Source organism: Leguminivora glycinivorella, chromosome 18 (genome assembly GCF_023078275.1).
Source record: "Leguminivora glycinivorella isolate SPB_JAAS2020 chromosome 18, LegGlyc_1.1, whole genome shotgun sequence".
In the NCBI taxonomy this organism is placed as follows: Eukaryota; Metazoa; Arthropoda; class Insecta; order Lepidoptera; family Tortricidae; genus Leguminivora; species Leguminivora glycinivorella.
The window spans coordinates 19,012,787-19,035,560 of NC_062988.1; the positions used below are offsets into that span (position 1 = coordinate 19,012,787).

Sequence of the window (22,774 nt, forward strand, 5' to 3'; positions counted from 1 at the left end):
CAGAACTGGGTTCTGAGAAAAATGGGACCAATCTGTATGTATATACATTCAATCAAAAAAAAAATTTTCAAAATCGGTCCAGGAACGACGGAGATATCGAGGAACAAACATAAAAAATAAAAACATACAGACGACTTGATAACCGTCCTTCTTGAGATATGAGGCGACGGTTAAAAAGATACGGTGGCCTAGATGGCGTTACAACTTCGAGGACGCTCAGCTATAGATGGCGCTAATATCAATATTTGACATTTTAACACATATCAAGCTAAGAATATGGGCCAAATTGTCAAAACTGAGGTTGCCTGTGGAGCCTTTGTCAAGAGATGGCAGTCTATGCACTGTGATTACACATTTTACTTCGACAGTAACTCTCTAATTATATATAATACTCGATCCTCTTTGGTCATATATTAAAAAGTCTGCTTGTATGTGAATTTCTGGACTGACAACATTATTTTTCCTATAACATTTTTATATTTTAGATTTTTGATTCTTACTTTTTTTAGCGTGACTGATTAACTGTCATCACCAAAAGAAACCGGCCTTTAAAAATTCGACGTAAAAGTAACAGAATATTATCAATAATATTGTAACGTCCCATTGTAAGCGTCATTTTGTATGGGATTTGGAACAGCGCCCCAAGGGGTACGTTTTGGAAACACAGCTTATGATACAAATTCATTCTAAATCGAAACAACGTTTTCGTATAAAAGTCACACAAGAGGTAGAAAGACAATGCAGTAGTTTATTGTCCTCGTTCGTCTTCCGTATCGCCTATCGGGATCACATAAATTTGGATAACAGTGCATACGTCGAATGTACGGGGAGAAAAGTACGCGCACCCCCAAAGGCATCTTGAATCGTCTTGAACAAGAAGTATATTCAATTTAAAATCTGGCGCTAAGATAAGTAAAACGGTCGGTATTCAGTTTAAACTCAATAAAATACGTTAATAATAGTGATGTTAAAAATACACAGCTGGAAAAAGTTAATAAAGAGAATGGGAGGAAGCATTTAGAACATGGCTTGCCCTAATTATATTTTATGTTCTTTGATTTATATTTTACGGCTGTTTTTTGCTCTGTCAGTCAGTATCAAAAGTAATACAATCATAGACCAAATACGTTACTTAAAAGTGTTAGCACTATCAGCAATATCGGAATCTCACAATGAAATTTGAATTCGGCAGTGAGCTCTTGGGTGCCTTTTACTCATCTATCTATCTTTTTGCTCATTTCCATCTCCGCCTATCTCTGCAAGTAAAATACGTCCATAAAGAGGGCCTTAATTCACTGGTAATGCAATCTCCACCACCAGGGCTGCATGTCTGGCGGATCGGGCCTCGTTAACGGGCGTCGGGGGGCCGGTGACTGGCTGAATTGCAGATCGTTTTGGACGAAGCGTTCCGATTGGTGGACGAGAGTTGGTGAGTTTAAGAGAGAACCAGTGTAATGTGAAATATGTGTGGTGGAAAAATAATTTGAGACGATCTCTCGGACTTTGACGATACGTCAAAGATTAATAATATTTCGTCTACTTTATAAAAAAGTTATCAATAATCTAAATGAACCGTGATAGTCATTGCCAATGTTCAACCTTCAAATCAAGGGTGAACAGGCACCTTCTGGGTGAGCGAGCTCCACCGTAGGCCACGTCTTCTGATGATTCTGGTCTAATCCGGAATAACTAAAAAATCAATTCAATATCTGTATAGTTTCAAGTCGATGAAATAATGTAACTAAAGTCGAAATACAAGTTGTTCGAAAACTTAGGTTAATATTTCTTCAGCCATGCCTACATACTATTACTTTATTTGAATACTACTACTAGTTTAATCAAAAAATGGTTTAGCATGAACTTCGGAGACTTATAAATCGACTAGAATGTATACTTTTACATGCGCACCCAAAGAACCCAACGTTAAACGACTATTGAAGCATAAAGGCCCAAAAGATGCGAAAAGGGAAATCCTAATCTTTTTGCTACAAACTCAAGCCACACTAAAGTGCAAAATTTTAGAAGCAATCAAATAGAATCCATTTTGCACTTTCATCGAAGAAATTAAGAATGGAATTAAACTTAGATTTGAGAGCGATTAGCGCTTTGGAGAAAACGATGAAACCGCTGCGAAGCATTTAGGTTTTATGCTCGAACTGACAATTAAAGAATTGAATAACCTAACCACAAAATTAAAATTTTGAAAAAACCCCCGACTGCGACGTAACCTAGTAGACCGATTTTCATGAAACATAAAAAAAAAGAAATCTAAATCGGTTCATCCGTTCGGGAGCTACGATGCCACAGACAGATACACACACAGACAGAGAGACAAACAGACAGACATACAGACACGTCAAACTTATAGCACCCCGTCGTTTTTGCGTCGGGGGTTAATTAAAAATAGAAGTTGCTTGGAAATTGGAAGTATGGTTGACGAAATATAAAGTGAGCCGATTTTTGAACTTGTATGTAGGTGCTTATACAATTGGGTCAGATTATGTTTCGTAACTTTACCATAACCGCAAACATTTTTCTATACTCGTAATTATAAAAAAAAATGTGGAGATTAAGTAGAGCCAGACGTGCGGCGAATGTATAATACCGAAATGAATCGTTATTATTATTAGGGCCCATTTAGACGGTTCGAGAACTCGCATACGAGTTTTATTACATTGCGGTATTTGATGGCTATGCAAAATTGTATGTAACCTCAACAGCCCGCATTCATTAAAGAAAATATGGAGACGAATTCGCACGCGGAGTTTGTTTTCGAATAAGAACTGTTATTGTCTTAATGTGCTGTTTCGATAATTAATTGGTATTTAACGTTTGTGGCAATAAACATCTTTATCATTAGTATATTCGATGCTGTGCTGTCTATACCTATGTTAATATTGATAATTAAAAACTTCAAAGTTAAACAAAGAAAATGAAAGGATTAAACATGATCTACTTAGTAACAGGATCACATACCTAACAGTCACCACGACAGTAACAGTGGAGGCGGAGAACAACCCAGGTAAAAACCGAAAAGACGAACAAAAAAGTATTGTTGTGTCAACAATACCGTTAGTGAACTAAACAAACTTCATCAAAGGGTTACCAGTTCTATTTTAGAATTAGGATCTCAAAAAGGTTGAGGAGATATTTCTAATTCTCGTAACAAAAATACATGTAAGTAGGCGTGGAAGCAACAGAAATTTAAAAAAAAGTGGGTCAGTATCGCCGAAATTTTCAATTTGTTTATGTAGCCATAAACGAAATTTAAATAGTAATCAAATTGATTAAGCCCTTATAAAGCGCTAAAGGGTTAGATCGATCTAATTCGACACAAGGGCACCAGGAGACTACAGGAGGTATCTTTAACCTGACATCTACAAAAAAAAGAAGACAGGAGTTGCGACGCCCACAAGAAAAAACTATGGGTTCATTGGTTAACGCTGTCTCTTTTACACTGAGTCGAAGGAATGGGACCGGTATTCTATGGAGCAGGTATAAGGGATCATTTTTTTTGCATTGATAAATTATTTGAGCATTTGTGTCATGTTTGTTTTTGCCAACACGAACTGTGCAAACTTTAGCTGTGTTTGATATACGATTATTCAAATATTTTGGGCAAAGTATAATTGGGTACGTAGTACAATGTCGAAAATCAAATGTCCGAACCGAAGTACGAAATTCCGAAAGACATGATATCGAAACTCTGCATCTGTAGAAATTTCGTACAATAGCAATTTTGGGGTGCCCTCTATTTCCCCTATCATTAATTCGCATAATTTGAATTCGCATAACAGATTTGGCATAACATAATTGTTCATAACATTGAATAAGCATAATATTAAAAATGCATAATTCTTATTTCGCATAACAATGAATCTGCATAATTGAAATTTGCATACTATTATTTCGTATAACTTTAATTATCCTAAAATGAATTGCCATACTTACTAACTGTATAAAGCAAGCGATTGGATCAATCAGGGGCTGATTTTCCAATTTCGAGCGCTCGATTTTGAGTATTTAATTTTATTCTGTCTCACTTATGTCATTAGAATGAAAAAAATAGGGGTAAGTAAGGTACAACGGGGCAAATCTCGAGTGAGGGGCAAATGTAACTGTGGTCAATTTCTTCCATGTTTTACAATGTTTACATTATTAAAAACAACTGTTTATTTTTAAGAAATATACATTATACATTAATTTATGAACTTATCTGCAAATCTTAAATTAAAATAGTACATTACGATACAAGTGCGTAAAAAAGGAAGTTCAAAACGAGTGGCGATAGATTAAAACACGAACGAAAGGAGTGTTTTAAATCGACACGAGTTACGAATTTCCTTTTCGCACGTGTATCGTACGACGTTTTTCAGTACAGATGAGCCTCCGAAGTTTCGACCTGGCATATAATGAACCACTTCTCGCACTAGTGCGTAAAAAAACACCATCTGTACTGAAAAGATTATTTGAGTTAAGGAGTTTTTATTTTATTTATACATTACTTATTAAGTTTTTTCGTTTTTCATAAGTGTTTTTCAGAAAATAGAGTGTCTACCAGTTATGTAGTAAGCGTGTTCAGTGGGTACATGTAATAATGGAAATAGTGTAATAATGGAAAAAATGGATTAGTTACAATTGCCTTTTAGTCTAGATTTGCCCCGCTGTACCTTACTAAAGAAATTGAAAATGGATAGTATTTAAATAATATTATTTCATCGTTCAGATTTTCGCAGATCGCACGTACCAATACTGTTACCCGAGCAAGCGGAAGATTCCAATATTGAACCGCGAACGTAGCGAGTGGTTCAAAAAGTGGAATCTTGAGGGTTGCGAGGGTTTCAAGGCACATTAACCTTCGTACGGCACGTTAAACATTGCCACCGAGTTTGAAACACAAAATTTTTCACCACCCCAACACGAACAAAATACTGACTATAAAACATCAAACTAAATCAAATCCATCGATTTCTTCAATATTTATGATTCAAAATCATCATTTATAGGTAAAATTCTATCAGCTAGCTTAAGACATCAAGTTAAAATTTGTATGAAATTACTTTGCACTCTTGTGGATAAAATGCAATTTTACTATCTGTTTTCGAACAGAAAAGTAAGCCGTTACCCGTTAGTGTGGTGAAAATATACTTTTCCCCTCACTAGCTCGGAAACACGTGTTTTGTCCTTTAATACCAGCGGGTAAAAACGCATTTTATCCACTAGTGGGTAAAGTAATTTGACCTTGAATAAAGTCAAATTAACTGCTTTAAAATTGATAAAAGTAGGTGAATCTAGTAATAAAGATGATTTACCACCTGTGGAACTACTGGAAGCAGTGATAAACGCATTTTTAGCGTTGTAGTTTCCTCGCTATATTGAGGGGAAAAGTTTTGTGTTACACTCGGGTGCAAATGTATTTTACTTCTCGTGTGTTAAAAAACTCGCAAGTTCAGGATTCTATTCTCGAACCACTCGCTTCGCTCGTGGTTCAACTATAAAATCCTTTCACTTGCTCGTTTTTCAATTCCGCACTCGGCGTTAAAATACAACTTTGCCCCCTTGTATAACAAATAACTATATCTTGTATGCCATTTAAACATTCTACGAAACAAAGTTTATTATGTTTATTATACTTATACCAATTCATCGTTATAACAATTTACATTATGCGCATTAGCATTATACGAAATCTGTTATGCGAAATAATGATATGCGTATTAAACGTTATGCGTAATAAACGGTATGCCAATTCATATTACGAGTATTCAGTTATGCGAATTAATATAGACCCGCAATTTTTATTTTCGATATCATGTGTTTCGGAATTTCGTACTTCGGACATTTGATTTTCGACTTTGTGCTACGTACCCGTATAATTTACTCATATTTTTTTCAAATCCTTCTTATTTTAGTCCTATCAAGATGCACAAGCACATGCACACGTTATTATCAGACTTGAATAAGTAGATATAAAAAGAAATCTGAAGTCAAATAATTTCCAAACAAAGTACCGAATTTACAACGGCTTCTGCAAGTTTCTAAAACAACGGTAGTACTGATCTACTTAACAACCAGGATCCTATGAATTACAAGAAGGTATCCTTGAGAAGATTTGGGAGAATCCTTCACAAAAAGCGCGTATTATGTGCTCTACGTGAGACTAACGGCCACACAATTTGTTGAACAATAGCGAACCTTAAGTCTTTGCAATAAGATTTATGATAGTCACTATAGTCAGTTAAGAGAGAAAATGGCGGCACAACCGACAAGCACAACTTTGTACCTTATTATTTATCAATAAGGGTTAAAATTAACCCATCTGTTTGACATTGCATTGTCTAATTTTGGTGCGTCCGTCCTTTAAACGATGAAAAACAGAAAATAAGAAAAGAAGTTGAAGCTCGGGCCATAAAGCTTGTATACTTGTATAGTGTGCAGTTGTGCACCTGCTAAAGGGAGTATTATTACGTTTTTGAAAATCATAACATAATCGATAAGCATTACGGAAGTGCAACAACATTACATAGCATCTTTGTGACCAAAATAACTCATTCTATTTGCTTGTCAAATTGACCACAATTGCCAACAGTGATTTATTCAGAGCGTTCAAGTACCAGGCTACCATAAAATACAAGCGTAAGATCATACAATTGACATTCATGTAGCAAGTTGCAGAGTAAAGGTAGGGCATACCTGCAAGCTGGGCGGGCAGTGGTCCAGCAATTCCAGCATATGCTGGATGTTCTGCGCGTCCTGGATGACGAAGTTGAGCTCCATGTCGAACTCGCCGCCGACCAACTGAAACAACACAAAAAAAATATTTTTAGCACGTCAGCCGCGTTAGCTGGAGACCGTATACGGCATACGTTCGATTCAAAGGCGAGGCGGCTTCCCGCCACCAGTGGGCTTGATCGCTTTTTCTTTAGTGCATGGTATCTATTTCAGTTTATAACAAAAAAAATTGTTAAAACAGTTCTTATAATGAGAATTTTCAGGTCTACTGCTACCTCGTAGACACTTAATGCAATTAATGCAAAAATGTTCCGAATCAAACAATTTCAATACAATTATCAACATACATATCTCCACTTTTAAAGTAGTGTTGTTTTGAATTTTATTAAGTGCGCCTAACCATTCGCATTAAGTACTTTTCTCTGGCCACATGGGCGCGTTGCGGCGACGCACCGCAAAAATTCTGCGTTGCGTTGCCGCGCCGCCAGTTTTTGCGGCAGGAAATCTGCGGCGCGGCACCGCGACGCAAGAACTCGCGGTGCGTCGACGCACCGCAAAAACTCGCGGCGCGGCACCGCAACGCAGAATTTTTGCGGCGCGTCGCCGCGCCGCCAAAACTGGCGGTGCGTCACCGCTGCTCGCAATTGTGAACTGTTGTGTTCTAATTAAACTTCGTGTCGTTTATATTTAACCCTTCTTTACTTGGTGATGGATTTTTTTCCAAGCATCACAAACATTGAATCAATAGTAGATTTAGTACAGTTTTTCACGATAAAATACTAAGCAATATTCGAATTTTTCAATATGCTATTAAAAATCATCTTTTTTTAGTTACGTTGTTTCATATTAAAAAAATGGTGATAGATTTTTTCATTATTTTTCCAGTGCTCAGCATATATATACCACCATGTTGTCATATATTTGTAAATTGTTAAAAAAAGTAAAATCATGAAATTAAGGGTTTATTGACATTTATGGAGTGCCTCTCTAATTTATATTTCCGCAATGGGTACATCGATGGGTAGATTTAAATAATAACATTTTTAACCCCCGACGCAAAAAACGAAGAGGTGTTTGACGTGTCTGTCTGTCTGTCTGTCTGTTTGTCTGTTTGTCTGTCTGTCTGTCTGTGTGTGTGTCTGTCTGTGGCATCGTAGCTCCCAAACGGATGAACCGATTTAAATTGATTTTTTTTGTCTGAAAGCTGAGTTAGTCGGGAGTAGGGAATGCAATCTCGTTCTCGCGAGATCTCTTTTGTACGAGATCTCGGTCATTTTTAGCGAGATTGATCTCGGCCGAAAAATCGACGAGATCTCGCGAGATCAACGAGATTGAACTCAAGCATAAAACGTCTTATTCGAAGCTCGCGAAATGACTAGACATGTTTCATTCGCAAGTTGTAAGTGATTTATATGAACTATATCATTTAACTGAACTCGCCAACTCGTTAACTCAGTAGAGATCTAGAGATTCAACTCGCTTATCTCGCTCAATAATTTACCTATCTCTGTTCGGAATGACGAATGACAGATTCAGACCGTTTCGAAATAATTCGAAGGGTGTCAGCCAGGGCTATTTGCGTGATTTGCCATTATGGTATTACACTTACGGCTGTGTGTATATAACCATCTGTTTTACGAATTTTCGTGCACAGAGTTTTGTTGGATGTCGAGAGACCTAGAAGCCTACAACAACCTTACTACGGCTGTCGTTTGTTAGGCAACCAATAACTAGGCTTGGGACTTTTGCTTTGACTTTGACTTCGAAAAATTTTTTTAACATAATGGCGACTCTGCGGATGCCAGAACCATAGCAAGCATCCAAAAGTCCCAAGCCTACCAATAACAATTTCTATTTTATACTCAAAAAAGTATTGTTTTTTTTTTCTTTTTTAATAGTCACACTACTATATATTATTATATTTTTGACGACCGGTCTGGCCTAGCCCAGCGGGTAGTGACCCTGACTGCTACGCCGCGGTCTCGGATTTGAATCTCGGTAAGTGCATTTATTTGTGTGATGTGATGAACACAGATATTTGGTCACAGAGTCATGAATGTTCTCTATGTATCTAAGTACTTGTATATTATGTATACCGTTGTCTTGAGTACCCCACAACACAAGCTTTCTTGAGCTTACCGTGGGACTCTGTCAATCTCTGTAAGAATGGTCTGTAATATTTATTTAATAATATTTATATAATATAGTATATTTCTGTTTTTCTTTCTATTTTAGTTTCTTATTTAACTGTCCGGTTTAAGAAGCGTATTGTATTGGTAGTCTAATATTTTTATGTAATTTACTAGTAGTCAACTAGTCATAATTAATTGAGTACAGCTAATGTTTTTATGTGGGTCTATTTAATGATGGTAGGGATAACCTTGACTTTTATAATGTTAAATTTTTATCCTTTCATCAATAAAGGCATACGTTGCGGAATTTTTAAGTAGTCTCTACTGTGTACCGTTCGCGGTTGGCATGGCAACGAATTCGAATTTGGCACGCTTCTACTCATTCGTGAATTATTTTATTTTATTTTCTTACATGATAATCTATACTTCAAAGTTTTAAAAAATATATTCTTCCTCACAGGTACATAATTTATGTTAAACAATGTAAAATACATCAAAAAAAAATTGAAAAAATAGTCAAGATAAATATTTGTTTCATAATAGCAATCATTCTAATTATTGTTATTCTTATTCATTGCTATATTGTGACTATTTACAAGAATAAACCCACAAACCGGCCAATCTCGCGAGATCTCGAAATTGGCGAGATCTCGCGAGATTGGTTTCATGAATTCCCGAGATCTCGCCTGGGCCCCAATCTCGTCGAGATTGCATTCCCTAGTCGGGAGTGTTCTTAGCCATGTTTCATGAAAATCGGTCCACCATGTCGGGGTCGGGGTTTCTTTTTCAAAATTTAATTAAATAAATAATTTTATGACTTTTATGTAATTCCCAAAAGATTTGACTATTTGTAAATACATAGGTAAAGAAAATATTCGTTCTATCTGAATATGACGATAGGTACCTACGTTAAAAATAGAGCGCTTTCGAACTACGTCCGATCCGAATCCGATAAATTCGTGAAAATAAAATTACGCACTATTATGGACTATGGACGGAAATCTGGCAGGATTTTGGAGTAGGCCCTTGAGGCAACCTGCTAAGATGCTTCTCTTATCATAGTCAACCTCAGGTCTGCAAGCTGGCAGCTGGGGAGCGGGGTTAAATCGACAATCGATTATATTTTTAAGACGATACAGGACGGTTCAATTTCCATACCAACGCTCTCGACTATTTCCTCTCTGGTTTTTGAAGGTAGACTGATTTTTTCAACACAGATTATTCTATAAATTGAAATAGACATCATACTTACACGAAAGAAAAAACGACAAGGCCCAAGGCAACAATTAGTGCTTGCACCTCCTATCTCCTTTGCAGCATTACGATATAGCGAAAGACTATTTTTAAACCCCGACGCAAAAACGAAGGGGTGTTATAAGTTTGACGTGTCTGTCTGTCTATTTGTCTGTTTGTCTGTCTGTGTGTGTGTGTGTGTCTGTGGCATCGTAGTTCCCGAACGGATGAACCGATTTAAATTTAGTTTTTTTTTGTTTGAAAGCTGAGTAGTAGTCGGGAGTGTTCTTAGCCATGTTTCATGAAAATCGGTCCACTATGTCGCGGTCGGGAGTTTTTTCAAAATTTTAATTTTGTTGTTAGTTTATTAAATAACAAATCAAAAAAATATTCAATAAAATAATTTGATTTGTTCCCAGTCAGATTGTTATTAATTATTAATCTTATCTGTGTTGGAACGTTTTGATATTTTTATTTTTAAAGACGCTCGAGTAAATCAAAAATTTCCAAAAACGGCCTTTTTCATTATGGCGCAAAAAAAGTGATACTCAAGATTGGTAACAATTAGCCAAAAAACCTAAACGGTACGACATAGATTTGATGAAAAACGTGTGACCTGTGCCTTTAAAAAGTAAAACAGAAAAACGTACGTCGTTTTCGTACGTGTTTTCGCTACGATCAATATGCAAATGGATAATTTAGTAGGCAAGTTTTATCTTATTTAAATCGTAAATAGTGGCTTGCAGCTAAAAATAATGTTCAACTGGAAAAACCTAGGTACGTTTTTTCGCTAGAATCTACATTTTAGTAGAAAAAATTCTCAAAAATAGATTAAAATTAAACTGGTACAGATTTTTTTAATTAGCCCGTTATAGTGCCCTACTGCTGGGCAAAGGCCTTTCCCCTTGATTTCCTCAACTCCCTCTGGTGTTATTTTTCCGACCATGCAGTCACTCATAAAGGCGTCCAAGTCGTCTCACCATGCATGCGACAGACCAGACGTGGCATGCACAAATACACTTCAGCATGGCGGTTTTCTTCCCTACTTACTTTAATATGTACAGATCATTTCTGTCGTAGATCAATTTTAGCTGTAGACCACCTTTAACGACTAACTTACGAAAAACTAAAAAATGTTTACAACACGTCGGTGTGTACCTTAAACAAACCATGAAAAAAAAACCGCCTCCTAAAAATAAGCGCGTTAGAAAACAAGGAGAAAAAAGAAAAAAATAATTTTACATTGCAATAATATTGATGATTAGATTTCCTACCTAAACCTTTGAAATCAGATTTCTTAAGACGATATGATACAGGTCAGTTCTCCATACAAACGCTCTCGACTATTTCCTCCTTGGTTTTTGAAGATAGAGCAATGATTTTTTCGACACAGATTATTATTATTTTTATCTGAGTCGGACCGTTTTGATATTTTTTGCTATTCTTATTTTAAAAGATGCTAGATCCAATGAAAAATTTCTAAAAACGGCATTTTTCAATATGGCTCTAAAAAGGGATACTCAAGATCGGTAACAATTGTCCAAAAAATCTTAACGGTCCGACACAGATTATTTCATTTTTATTCAGATTCTCAAATTTCGTTCCGTTTAAATAAGTTTTGAAGGAGGAAAAGAGAGCGGAACCTCGATTTCAAAGATTTTTTCGCAATATCTTTTAACTGAGTTGTTCTTAATGGAATTTTTTTTCGATAAATCTAGTCAATAAAACTAGTATATTTAACTAAAATTCCCAAATTGAAAGGGGGACTCCTTTCCATTTTAGCATTTTCGCTCCCGTAGCGTCTTAATGTATTGCAATAATCTAAACATCCAAATTATAGACTAATCAATTATTTTTGTTAGTAATTAAATTCCGTTAGGCCGTTTTCACATTATCCGATCCGATATCGGATGTCGTAAGGATTTCAATGGAAAAAATACAAGATGGCGCCTGTAATGTATGGGATATCTGTCCTACATCCGATATCGGATCGGATAATGTGAAAACGCACTTACGATTCATTAAGTTTTGAAGGAGGAAACAGTCGAGAGCGGAACCTCGATTTTAAAGATTTTTTCGCAATATCTTTTAACTGAGTTGTTCTGAATGGACAATTTTTTTCGATAAATCTAGTTAATAACACTAGTATATTTAACTAAAATTCCCAAATTGAAAGGGCTCCCTTTCCATTTTCGCTCCTGTAGCGTCTTAAATACCTAAAAGTACTTAAATACCTAAAAGAACAACCAGCGCATCGTGTCATCACGCACGCACACAAGGGTAGCTTAGCTAACAACTGCGACACGGCCGGCCGCCACGGCACGTTGCCGTATCGTGCAATGCAATGCCCAACTGTTGTAGTGATAGGGCAGCAAATTCGAGCCCTGTTTACGACCACATTCGCTTCCCTTGCCTCTACCGCCCAAAGTGCCACAACAGTCCCGTCACCGCCAGCATCTTTTCTGACACAGCTCTTGGCAGTAGCTCAGGCGATCACTGCCTTCCACGTGCAGCCTAGAGTTCAATAGGCTCTGGCTAGCTGTACTTCAGCCTTTTACAGAAATATAATACGTTATAGTGGATACTGATGCAACTAAATATTTAAAGAAAAGTTCATTTTTTTTCACGTGTTAACGGATTAACGATTAACTTTAACTTACGTTAAATTTGTCGAAATGTATCGCTTTAACGATTAACGAAGTTAACTTTTTTAGTAACGGATTAGCGATTAACGAAGTTAACTATTTGATTAACGGTGCCCAGCTCTGGCAATGCCACATTGAGCGGTGTAGGGTTGCCAACCGTAGGTAGTATACACAAAGACAGGAAAAATGCTCTGAGGAAAATGACAATAGATACCTAACTTAGATAAGTACTCGACACCGATAGCAATAAGAAGCTGCAGGGCAATCATGGTCGCGTGATAAATGATAAAACATCGGGCCGTCCCTATCGCACTTACAAATAGTGCGATAGGGACGGCCTGATATTTTTATCATTTATCGCGCGACCATAATTGCCTGCCTGCTGTCTATAAGGCTGTCCTTTCGTCCTTCGTCCACATTAGAGATGGGCCGAATATTCGGTAAATATTCGGTATTCGGCATATTTAGTTAATCCCAGCATCTCCAGAGGTCCGACAGGTTTTCTAAATATATATTGTTTTTTTATTCGAGGTGAGATTTTAAAGACCAGTTCTTCGAAACTTGCTATTGTCATTCTGAAATATTCTTCACTTCACTTCACTTGTCTTTAATGCCGCATATTTCCTTTCAAAATGAGTTCCGTCATTATTCATTTTATATATATGTATATGGGTTGACCCAGCATCTTCTTTTCGTCTCCTTTTTTTTTAAGCGCCTCCGTAATACGAGCAAGAGCAGAATGCGCGTAATGGGATCCATGTCTGGATAAAGACTGATCGTGAAGTTCTGCACTGTGTATAGTTATCGAGGCGCGGGGACGCACCGCCAGTTTTGGCGGCGCGGCGACGCGCCGCAAAAATTCTGCGTTGCGGTGCCGCGCCGCGAGTTTTTGCGGTGCGTCGACGCACCGCGAGTTCTTGCGTCGCGGTGCCGCGCCGCAGATTTCCTGCCGCAAAAACTGGCGGCGCGGCAACGCAACGCAGAATTTTTGCGGTGCGTCGCCGCAACGCGCCCATGTGGCCAGGCCCTAAGATGTTAAGGTGAGAATGTACACTTACTTTCTAGTAGAAACAAAATAACTTAAATACCTGTCATGCCTGACCAAGAAAGAACTATAAAAGTTTCAGCTGTGCCCAAAAACGTTTCATATTTTTAGGTTTCTCGACCAATTTTCGTAAGTTTTATGAACAAATTACTTAATTGTTCAACAGATCATGAGGACTACAATCCTGTCTACTTTTTATTATATTTTCTGGTATACAGCGCATATCCCGCATTTAGAAGTCTGTCCTGTAGAATAGGAGAAGCCTGGTAACCCTAGTCCTCTATTTACATACATCCCCTTTTCCAAGGCTACTAATGGCGGCAGCTGTTGCTAGTTCCACTAATTCCGCTCCGCTTTTGCTAATTCCGGTCCGGTTTTACTGATTCCCGTCCGGTTTTCCGCACGTTTCGTTCTACTCATTTGTATAACGGATACAGAGCTTTATATGAAATTAAATGCACTTTTTTAAAGAAGCAGCAGTAGCAAACTTTAAACGCTATTTTGTTTTTAAGTATGCGTCTTCACCAAAGATGTGCAAGGACGCATACAGGATGTGTTAGGAAGCCATAGAATCAATATGATCTAAGCGAGCCTAGGGGAACTAATAAATGAATAGTAAGTAATCATTCTAGACTGAAAGTCCCTTTTTAATGTTTCGTATTTTCTGAAGTTTTCAAGTAAAACCTCATTATTAAACTCGTGTTGTACAATTTGCCAGTCTTTGACATTTATGGTTGAATACACAAAATGAGATTATTAGGACCTTGCCCAATCGGGTCAAATTATCTCGTTGTTAGTTTTCGGGTGAAATCGGACGTAATCGTAACACGGACAGTGACTTATTTTATTACCGTATTACCTATCGCTCTAAAATTCGAGGGGCATATTGAAAGTTTACGCACCGTGTGTGCTAGTTAGTCCAATTTCCTAACGGAATCTGTGGCGTGGTGAAATATTGGCTATATCGGGACAATGGCGCCGTGTCCGACATTCAATTGGCCAATCTCTCTGCAGCCGCACTATTGTATGCCACAATGACCGGGACGTGGAAAAGTGTAACGAGGACCGGAGTTCATGTTGGGTGCAAATATCTTTCTAATCTAATATGTAATCCATATCTATCTATAACCTAAAAATCTAATAATTTTCGAAAATGTTGACTAGAAAATTTTTTACTAGATTTCAGACACAAGATGTCCGAAAGATCGGCTCATTTGATATTTCGTCGACCAGGGTACCATAATAATGTGCTAGACTGCTAGTTTGTACAATTTCCCGATGGAATCTGTGGCGTGTTGAAATATTGGCTATATCGGTACAATGGAGCCGTGTCCGACATTCAATCGGCCAATCCCTCTGCAGCCGGACTATTGTGTGCCACAATGGCTGGGACGTGGAAAAGTGTAACGAGGACCGGAATTCATGTTGGGAGCAAATAACTTTAATGGAAAGTAATTTTCTAATGATACATTGACGCTGCCTCATTCGCTTGTTTTTATCCCATTAAAGTAGCCTTTGTCACTCTCCATTCCTTCAACTATCTCCACTTAAGACGATACGGTAGGGGTCAATTCTCCATACAAATGCTCTCGACTATTTCCTCCCTGGTTTTTGAAGATAGAGCAATGATTTTTTCAACACAGATTGTTATTATTCTTATCTGTGTCGGATCTGTGTGATTTTTTTCTACTCCCGAACTGTTATTCGTCATTTACAGTGTCGTGTATCTTTAAAACCCTACATATAAGATGCCCGCCCCCGCCCGGCGCCCCGCGCACCCACGCATACGATATAGCTCTTAAAGTATTGTTAGGTAGCCTTTAAGGGATATAGCGGGCCGCGGGGCGCCGGGGGCTGGCGGCGGCGGTGGCGCGGGGGCACTTGTATATTTAACTAAAATTCCCAAGTTGAAAGGGGGGCTCCTTTCCATTTCCTCCTCCTCTTAAAAAATCACGTCAATTCGTCGCTCCGTTTTGCCGTGAAAGACGGACAAACAAACAGACACACACACTTTCCCATTTATAATATTAATATGGATAATAGAGGTTGAGTAGAATAACCCTGTCTTGCCTTCTTGCGCTTACTATCAGACTTAATTTGTGCAAGAATGTCCCTGTAACATTTGTTTCCCTACACTGGCGGTAAAAGCTCGATTATCTCGCTGACACACGGGTGGCTGTAATAAATCTTATGGACGCTATTCGGAGTGTCTTCATCGGTCATCTGCGTCTGTCGTAAATAAGCTACTTATGACGCTACAGGAGCGAAAACGCTAAAATGGTAAGCAGCCCTCATTTCACTTTGGGAATTTTAGTTAAATATACTAGTGTTATAAACTAGATTTATCGAAAAAAAAATGTCCATTAAGAACAACTCAGTTAAAAGATACCTATTGAGAAAAAATCTTTAAAATCGAGAGAGTGTTTCCTCCGTCAAAACTTAATCAATCGTAACGAAATTTGAGATCTGAATAACAATGAAATAATCTGTGTCGGAACGTTTAGTTTTTTTGGCTGATTGTTACCAATTTTGAATACCACACCTTTTTTTGCGCCATAACATATCAAATAAAGTCGTTTTTGGAAATTTTTGATGGGCTCTAGCGTCTTTAAAAATAAGAATATCAAAAAAATCCAGAGAGGAGAGAGCGTTTGTATGGAGAACTGACCCCTCCTGTATCGTCTTCATTTGTGTAAGAATGTCCTTGTAACATTTGTTTCCCTACACTGGCGGTAAAAGCTCGATTATCTCGCTGACACACGGGTGGCTGTAATAAATCTTATGGACGCTATTCGGAGCGTCTTTATCGGTAATCTGCGCATGTCGTAAATAGGCTACTTATAGCGGTGTTTTATCGCGCCGCGGCCATACGCTGCCGAATGACACTCGTTACACTGGGAGCCTTTAAAAAAAATAATGTAACATTTTATGAAAGTCGCTGTCAGCTCGTTTCATAAACCCACGCTCATGCTTTTATGCATTTAATTATGAAACAGTCACGAAAACTAACTATTAATGGTACGTACAGATGTGTAATACGTTCTCATGGAAAGAAGGTTTACAAAATGAAAAGCCTTTGAGGTAAACAGAATTTTATCAGCCCTTAATCATTTATTCGTGCTCAATGGAAAGATTTGGTGCGCAAAATAAAGACCTCATGTGGTCGCGACCCTCAGCCATGAGGCACTGAGGACGAAGAAGAAGAATAATCACTTGTTACTCGTAAATACCTACAATACATATATTTATCCAAATTTCAGCTGCTCTACCAATACGAGTAAATAAAAGAGAAACACTAATAATATAAACGGAATAAGTAGGTACGAGAATCTTACAAGAAAGATATAATGTTAGTAGGTATGTATTTTACAAAAACAGGGGACAGAAAAATCATTTTCAAATAAAATATGGAGTAAAAGACACCTACAGTTTAAGTCGTTATAATTTAATTTCTTATCAACAATAATTAATATTCACTCCTCTTTAAGCGCCTTGCCTATACACTAAACCGTATTCCCCTTGCTTTGTGGGCAGCAGATCCTCTTAACGTAAGTTGTTATGATTGAGAACCCAGTACAATTCCCAACAATTAGAGATCAAAATTATTATCAGTTATTTGGCTAACCAGTGTAACACAAGACCCCTGGATACTATGTGTCATCTAAATCACACTTATACTGGTTTCTTCAAGGCCCAAAGGTCTGTAGGCGATAGTAATACTAGCTATTCCGAACGTCCCATACGCGCCCTCGGGACCGTTCCCGAGTTATTGATACGCTTCGTACCAGGATCGCATAGCTTACCCAGTATCTATGCAAGTGCATCTATAGCTACAAACCCTTAACACAATGCCCTACGGTCCTTTTTATCCTCCCGGACGCCGAAGAGTCACATGTTTTAAAGAACTCTTATTAAGATAAGACGTTTTAGTTCTGAGGAAATATGCGTAGACTGCGTTTATAGGCATCCATTTTTGTTCGCGTGAGCGAGAAGGACGATGTTTTTTCTCAGTTGTTCGCGGTACGTTATGAATGGCGGCTTATGTTGTTTACTTTTTTGATTGATTTCAGAAAGGGGCAGTTCTTTTGTTGTAAGCTTGTTGGATGGCGTCATTCATAAATGCGCTGCAAGTCTCAAGTCGATGACTTATGTATTTAAAAGTAAGATATAAAATGAAATATAATTTGACAGTCGACGAAATACATATATGTAATTAGACCTTAATATTTTTAGAGTTCCGTACATCAAAGCGGAACCCTTATAGGATTATTTACTCATGCGTCTGTTTGTCCGTCTGTCACAGCCAATTTTCTCCAAAACTATACTGAACCGACTAACTTGAAATTTGGCTCACAATCATAATTATGTTAACCTGTGACCCAAAGATGGACATATAATTAAAATTAAGAAAATTAAATTATAGGGGCCACTTTTGGAGGGTAAAAGTGAAAATTGAAAATCAAAGTTTTTTATAACTATATTGTGTTACATATCAAATAAGAGACTTTTTAATAGAATAAGAGCCCACGACCAAAATTTTTGTCTCATAGCAATACAGCCAAAACCGCATCAAATCGATAGATACGATTATCCTGAACTCGAAAATACCAATATCAGACATTTTCCGCGTAGCGTTTGATCTGACCGAATTTTCAAAATTGTCAAAGAATTTTACCGAACTGCATCATAGCAATATGTCTGATTTGCAGACTGTAGTTGAATGATAGTTCTGAGATACCGGAAACATATTTTTCAGACGTTAGTGGTGTAGCGCAAACCCGTAAAATCACTTAAAAAAATTAAAAATGAGACAAAAAAAATGTCTCATAGCAATACGTCTGAAAATCTTTTTTATTAGTAAATTTTGGTTATTTGATGCGAACAAAACAATAAATGTGAACGCATTAAATTTTGAGACCGTTTTGAAAATGTTAACAAATTTTACTGATCGGTATCATAGCAATATGTCTGAAAATTGTTGGACATGATAAAATAAGTTGTCCACATGTGCAAAAAATTTATATCAGACAAATTAAGTGTAGCACCTTCTCTATCAGACAACTTTTCGATACTCAGATATCATTTAAAAATCGTATTGAGGCATCTTGAATTCTCTGTTACAAACCAATGAATACGTTGCGACCCTGAATTTATTAGATGATAATTAACAAAGAATCTACCCGAAACCGCAACATTGAAGTTGAAGGACTGAAATAAATCGCACAAAAGGAAACTGGGATGAAGTTGAAAAAAAAAACGGTTTATTCAAAGTTACAAAATATTCTCGTATTCAATCGCTGTCGGATTCGGAATCGTCGTCTTCGAAATCACTCTCGACGTCGCTCGGGAGATCTTCAACGTCCTCTTCTGTAAAATAAACATCGTTAGTAAAAATCACGAACTTATTTATGAAATTAACAGCAAAAGCCATGTAAACTGTACCTGTTGTGGATGATGATTTGTCGTCCAAAATAACGTTGCTCAACTCAGGTAGTTGGTTGCCAGAGAACCACAAAAACTGAAATCGTCCCTCGTCTTCATACCATCCATGGGAGTATATTATTATTATTATTATTTGGAGCCCGTCGTGTCCCACTGCTGGGCAAAGGCCTCCCCCCAATTTTTCCACTGATCTCTATCCAGTGCTATGTCTGACCATTCCTCCAAGAAGGAGTCCAGTTCATCCCTCCATCGCCGGCGGGGTCTGCCGGATCCCCGATCAGAGTTTTCGGGCTCCCACACTGTAGTGAGTTTGGCCCACAACTCATTAGGCATTCGGCAGACGTGACCAGCCCAGTCCCATTTTAACTTGGCCGCCTTCCGAGCTACATCGGCGATTTGAGTTTTAGAGCGTAGCGTGGTGTTCCGGACTCGATCCACCAATTTGACACCTAGTATGCTACGCTCCATGGCTCGTTGGCAAACCCCGAGCTTGGACTTCTGAGCTTTAGTCAAAGACCAAGTCTGTGCACCGTAGGTCAGAATAGGGAGTATGCATATGTCCATGAGCTTCCGTTTGAGTGTCATCGGAAGATTACCTTTCATAAGATGTTTCATGGACCAATAGCTCCTCCAGGCGTTTTCAATTCGTCTTTCGATCTCTTTTTCTTGACGTGCCTGGAGGGAAACCAATTGGCCCAAATAAATGTACTCATTGACATATGCAACATGTTCTCCACTTACCTCTATCCTACGTGGTGTACTATTAGTCATTAGCTTGGTCTTTGACATATTCATCTTCAGTCCAATCTCGAGGCTTGCAGTGCTTAGTTCTTCAAGCATTTCTTGTAACTCGGAAGCGGTTGAGGAGAAATGGGAGTATATGCTACACTTAAAGTGTCTGAAAACAGGTTTTTGGTAATCATGGCAGCAATACGAAAAGTTAAAAAAAAAATTATCCGTATTGCTATGATACAGGTCGGCTAAATTTGTTGACATTTTCAAAAATGCGCTCAGGCTATGTGCTACGTGCAAAATGTCTGAAAACAAACTTTTTCGTAATACAATTATAAAATCTATGTACATTTTCACTATCAGACGTATTGCTATAATACCGACTGCCTTTTTTTTTGACACAGCAGAAATGGCCTCCCACGCAGTTGCTACACTTTCGACCGTTACTACACACCTAGTCGGGTTCAGAATCATACAATCTAACGATTTTATAGGGTTTTTGCCGTATTGCTATGAGACATGGTTTTGGTCGTGGGCTCTAGTACTATAAGTATAAGCAGGTATTTCAAAAATATTTTTTTAATAATTTTTAGTCAAGTAAGTTAAAAGTAAATAGGCAAAAAATGACTAAAAACTACTAAGCGTAAAATTAAAAAAAAATACACATGATAGCCTTCCGTCTAGTCAAGCGTAGACTCCGTACAGTCAAGCGTAATTCGAACTTAGAAAAAAAAAATACACATAATCACGAATTTCACTCACTGCCGCTGCAAGGACTTACCAAATCTGTTGAAATTGTGTGAACGAGTTTGAACATTACATATAAGTTATTTTCTGTTTTGTTTCGTTTTTTTAGAAAATGTCGCAAAAATTACTTAAATGCTTTCCAAAAAGGAGGCGCTAAAGCCCTTCTTGTGGTGTATCCTTGCAACGCGAGCACAACTCGCACTTGGCCGGTTTTTATTTATAGAAAACATACAATTGATATACAACACACCCTAATTAATATACAATAGAAGTTATACACGTTAAACTTCCGTGAAACATATTCAAATAATTAATTGAAATATTATAAATAATTGAAATTTCAGGCGTATAGGAGTTCACGCGACGGCTAGACTCCGCAAAGTTTGAGTTTGCGGAGTCTAGCCGTCGCGTGAACTCCTATACGCCTGAAGAGGGGCCTCCGAATTGGCCCGAAACATGTCGCAGCAATAGCGAAATTAATTACAATACAAGTTGTTCGAAATATCGGCTTATTTTATATTACCTTAACCATACTTACATAAAAATAATACTTTATTCTATCCATTAGCCATAACCTTTTTAAATAATAAATAAGTAGCTATATTTAAATCACATGCAAAAATACCTACATTTTGGCGAGAAAGCCTCAATAAATGGAATGAAAATTAACAAAGTCAACTACTTTGTGTAGAACTTTTCAATACAATACAGTATCCTCGTGGCGCCCAATGTACTTTCTAAAGGTTTCTAAAATATAATTTCTTTTGTTTCTAAAATTATTCGAACAAATGAAATTGAATTCAATCTTAAGTACAATAAGAATCAAAATTCCCTAGCAAAAAATTTGTATGGTGGGCGCTACGAGAAGCTTCTCTGAACTTATAAGTAGGTATTATAGGTAGATAATATTATCATACCATTTTTACATAAGTACAGAGAACGTGCTAAATGATGAAAGAATAAACAACTGTCCATCGAGAGAGTTTACGAATTGAAAAAGAAACACTCGAAATTATACCGGGTGGATTTTCATACCAATCCCAAACTGACCCAAACCAACAACTACCCCAAATAGTGGTGATAAAATAACAACCCCCATGGTGTTCGTGTACTAGGCTATGATAAAAATAGAAGAGTAATTCTAACAATGGGGTGGAAACCGCGCACACCTATAATATCCCCTATTGCAAAATAGACACGCACACACAAACATAAAAGCTGCTTAACCGGAATCAACCCCTATGGTGTCGTAGTACCAGGCAACAATAAAAAAAGGATATTTTTAATACGGGGTTGTTAAAAGTGTAATAAACCCCTAACTTTTTATTCGCCTGAGGGTCCTTTTTTTGAATTGCTGGCCACACATATAAAGGACACACGTGTGTAGCAAAGTCACGTGTAACAATGATCTTTTGTACTGGGGTAGCAGAAAGTTGTAGGAGGTTGTGTGGTAAATTTTATACAATCAGCGGCAGTAATAGTTGAGCGGGCGAGGTGTTCAAAATTATCTAAAATAACTTTATGTAACTAAGAACTAAACTCAGTATACATACATAGGTATTTAAAAGTTATGTGTGGTTATGCTCTTATTGGAAATTTAATCCTATTTAATGTAAGCTTTTAGTTACAGATTTTTAACAAAATAGTTGTGTTTAAAAATGCATTATACATAATTTATAGAAAAGTAGGTAATATAAACAGACATTAAGTAGTACTACAAACAGGAATGCACATCACGACTATTAATAAAGTTAAAAATTCCGCCAGCGTGTTATTTTTCAAATCCCATAAAAACTGTCACATTCCTGAACATAATTTCATTTCATATGATACTCGCCACAAACAGGTTGATTAAAAAAGCAAACGTAAAAAATCAGACACATTAACCAAGCCAAGTACAGTCAACAACACAGCTGTGAATACAAAGTGCCAAAAATATATATACACACCTTAATGTACCGGCAATAAAGTTCTGTATATACATATTTTTGGCATTTGCATTCACAGCTGTGTTGTTGACTGTACGCATGCATGTTTAATTTTTTATTAAGTGAGTTTTCCACTCC

At 37.4% G+C, this 22,774-nt stretch overlaps 1 protein-coding gene across 1 annotated transcript in view; it reads right to left on the reverse strand.

Annotated features, from left to right (window-relative positions):
- Positions 1-6,796, reverse strand: part of LOC125235751 (neurobeachin-like) — a 462,438-nt gene extending 455,642 nt beyond the window's left edge. The window contains 1 exon segment of the mRNA XM_048142334.1: positions 6,694-6,796. Within this exon segment, the coding sequence (XP_047998291.1) occupies positions 6,694-6,777 (84 nt within the window). The 5' untranslated portion in view covers positions 6,778-6,796.
- Between the last annotated feature and the right edge of the window lie 15,978 nt (positions 6,797-22,774).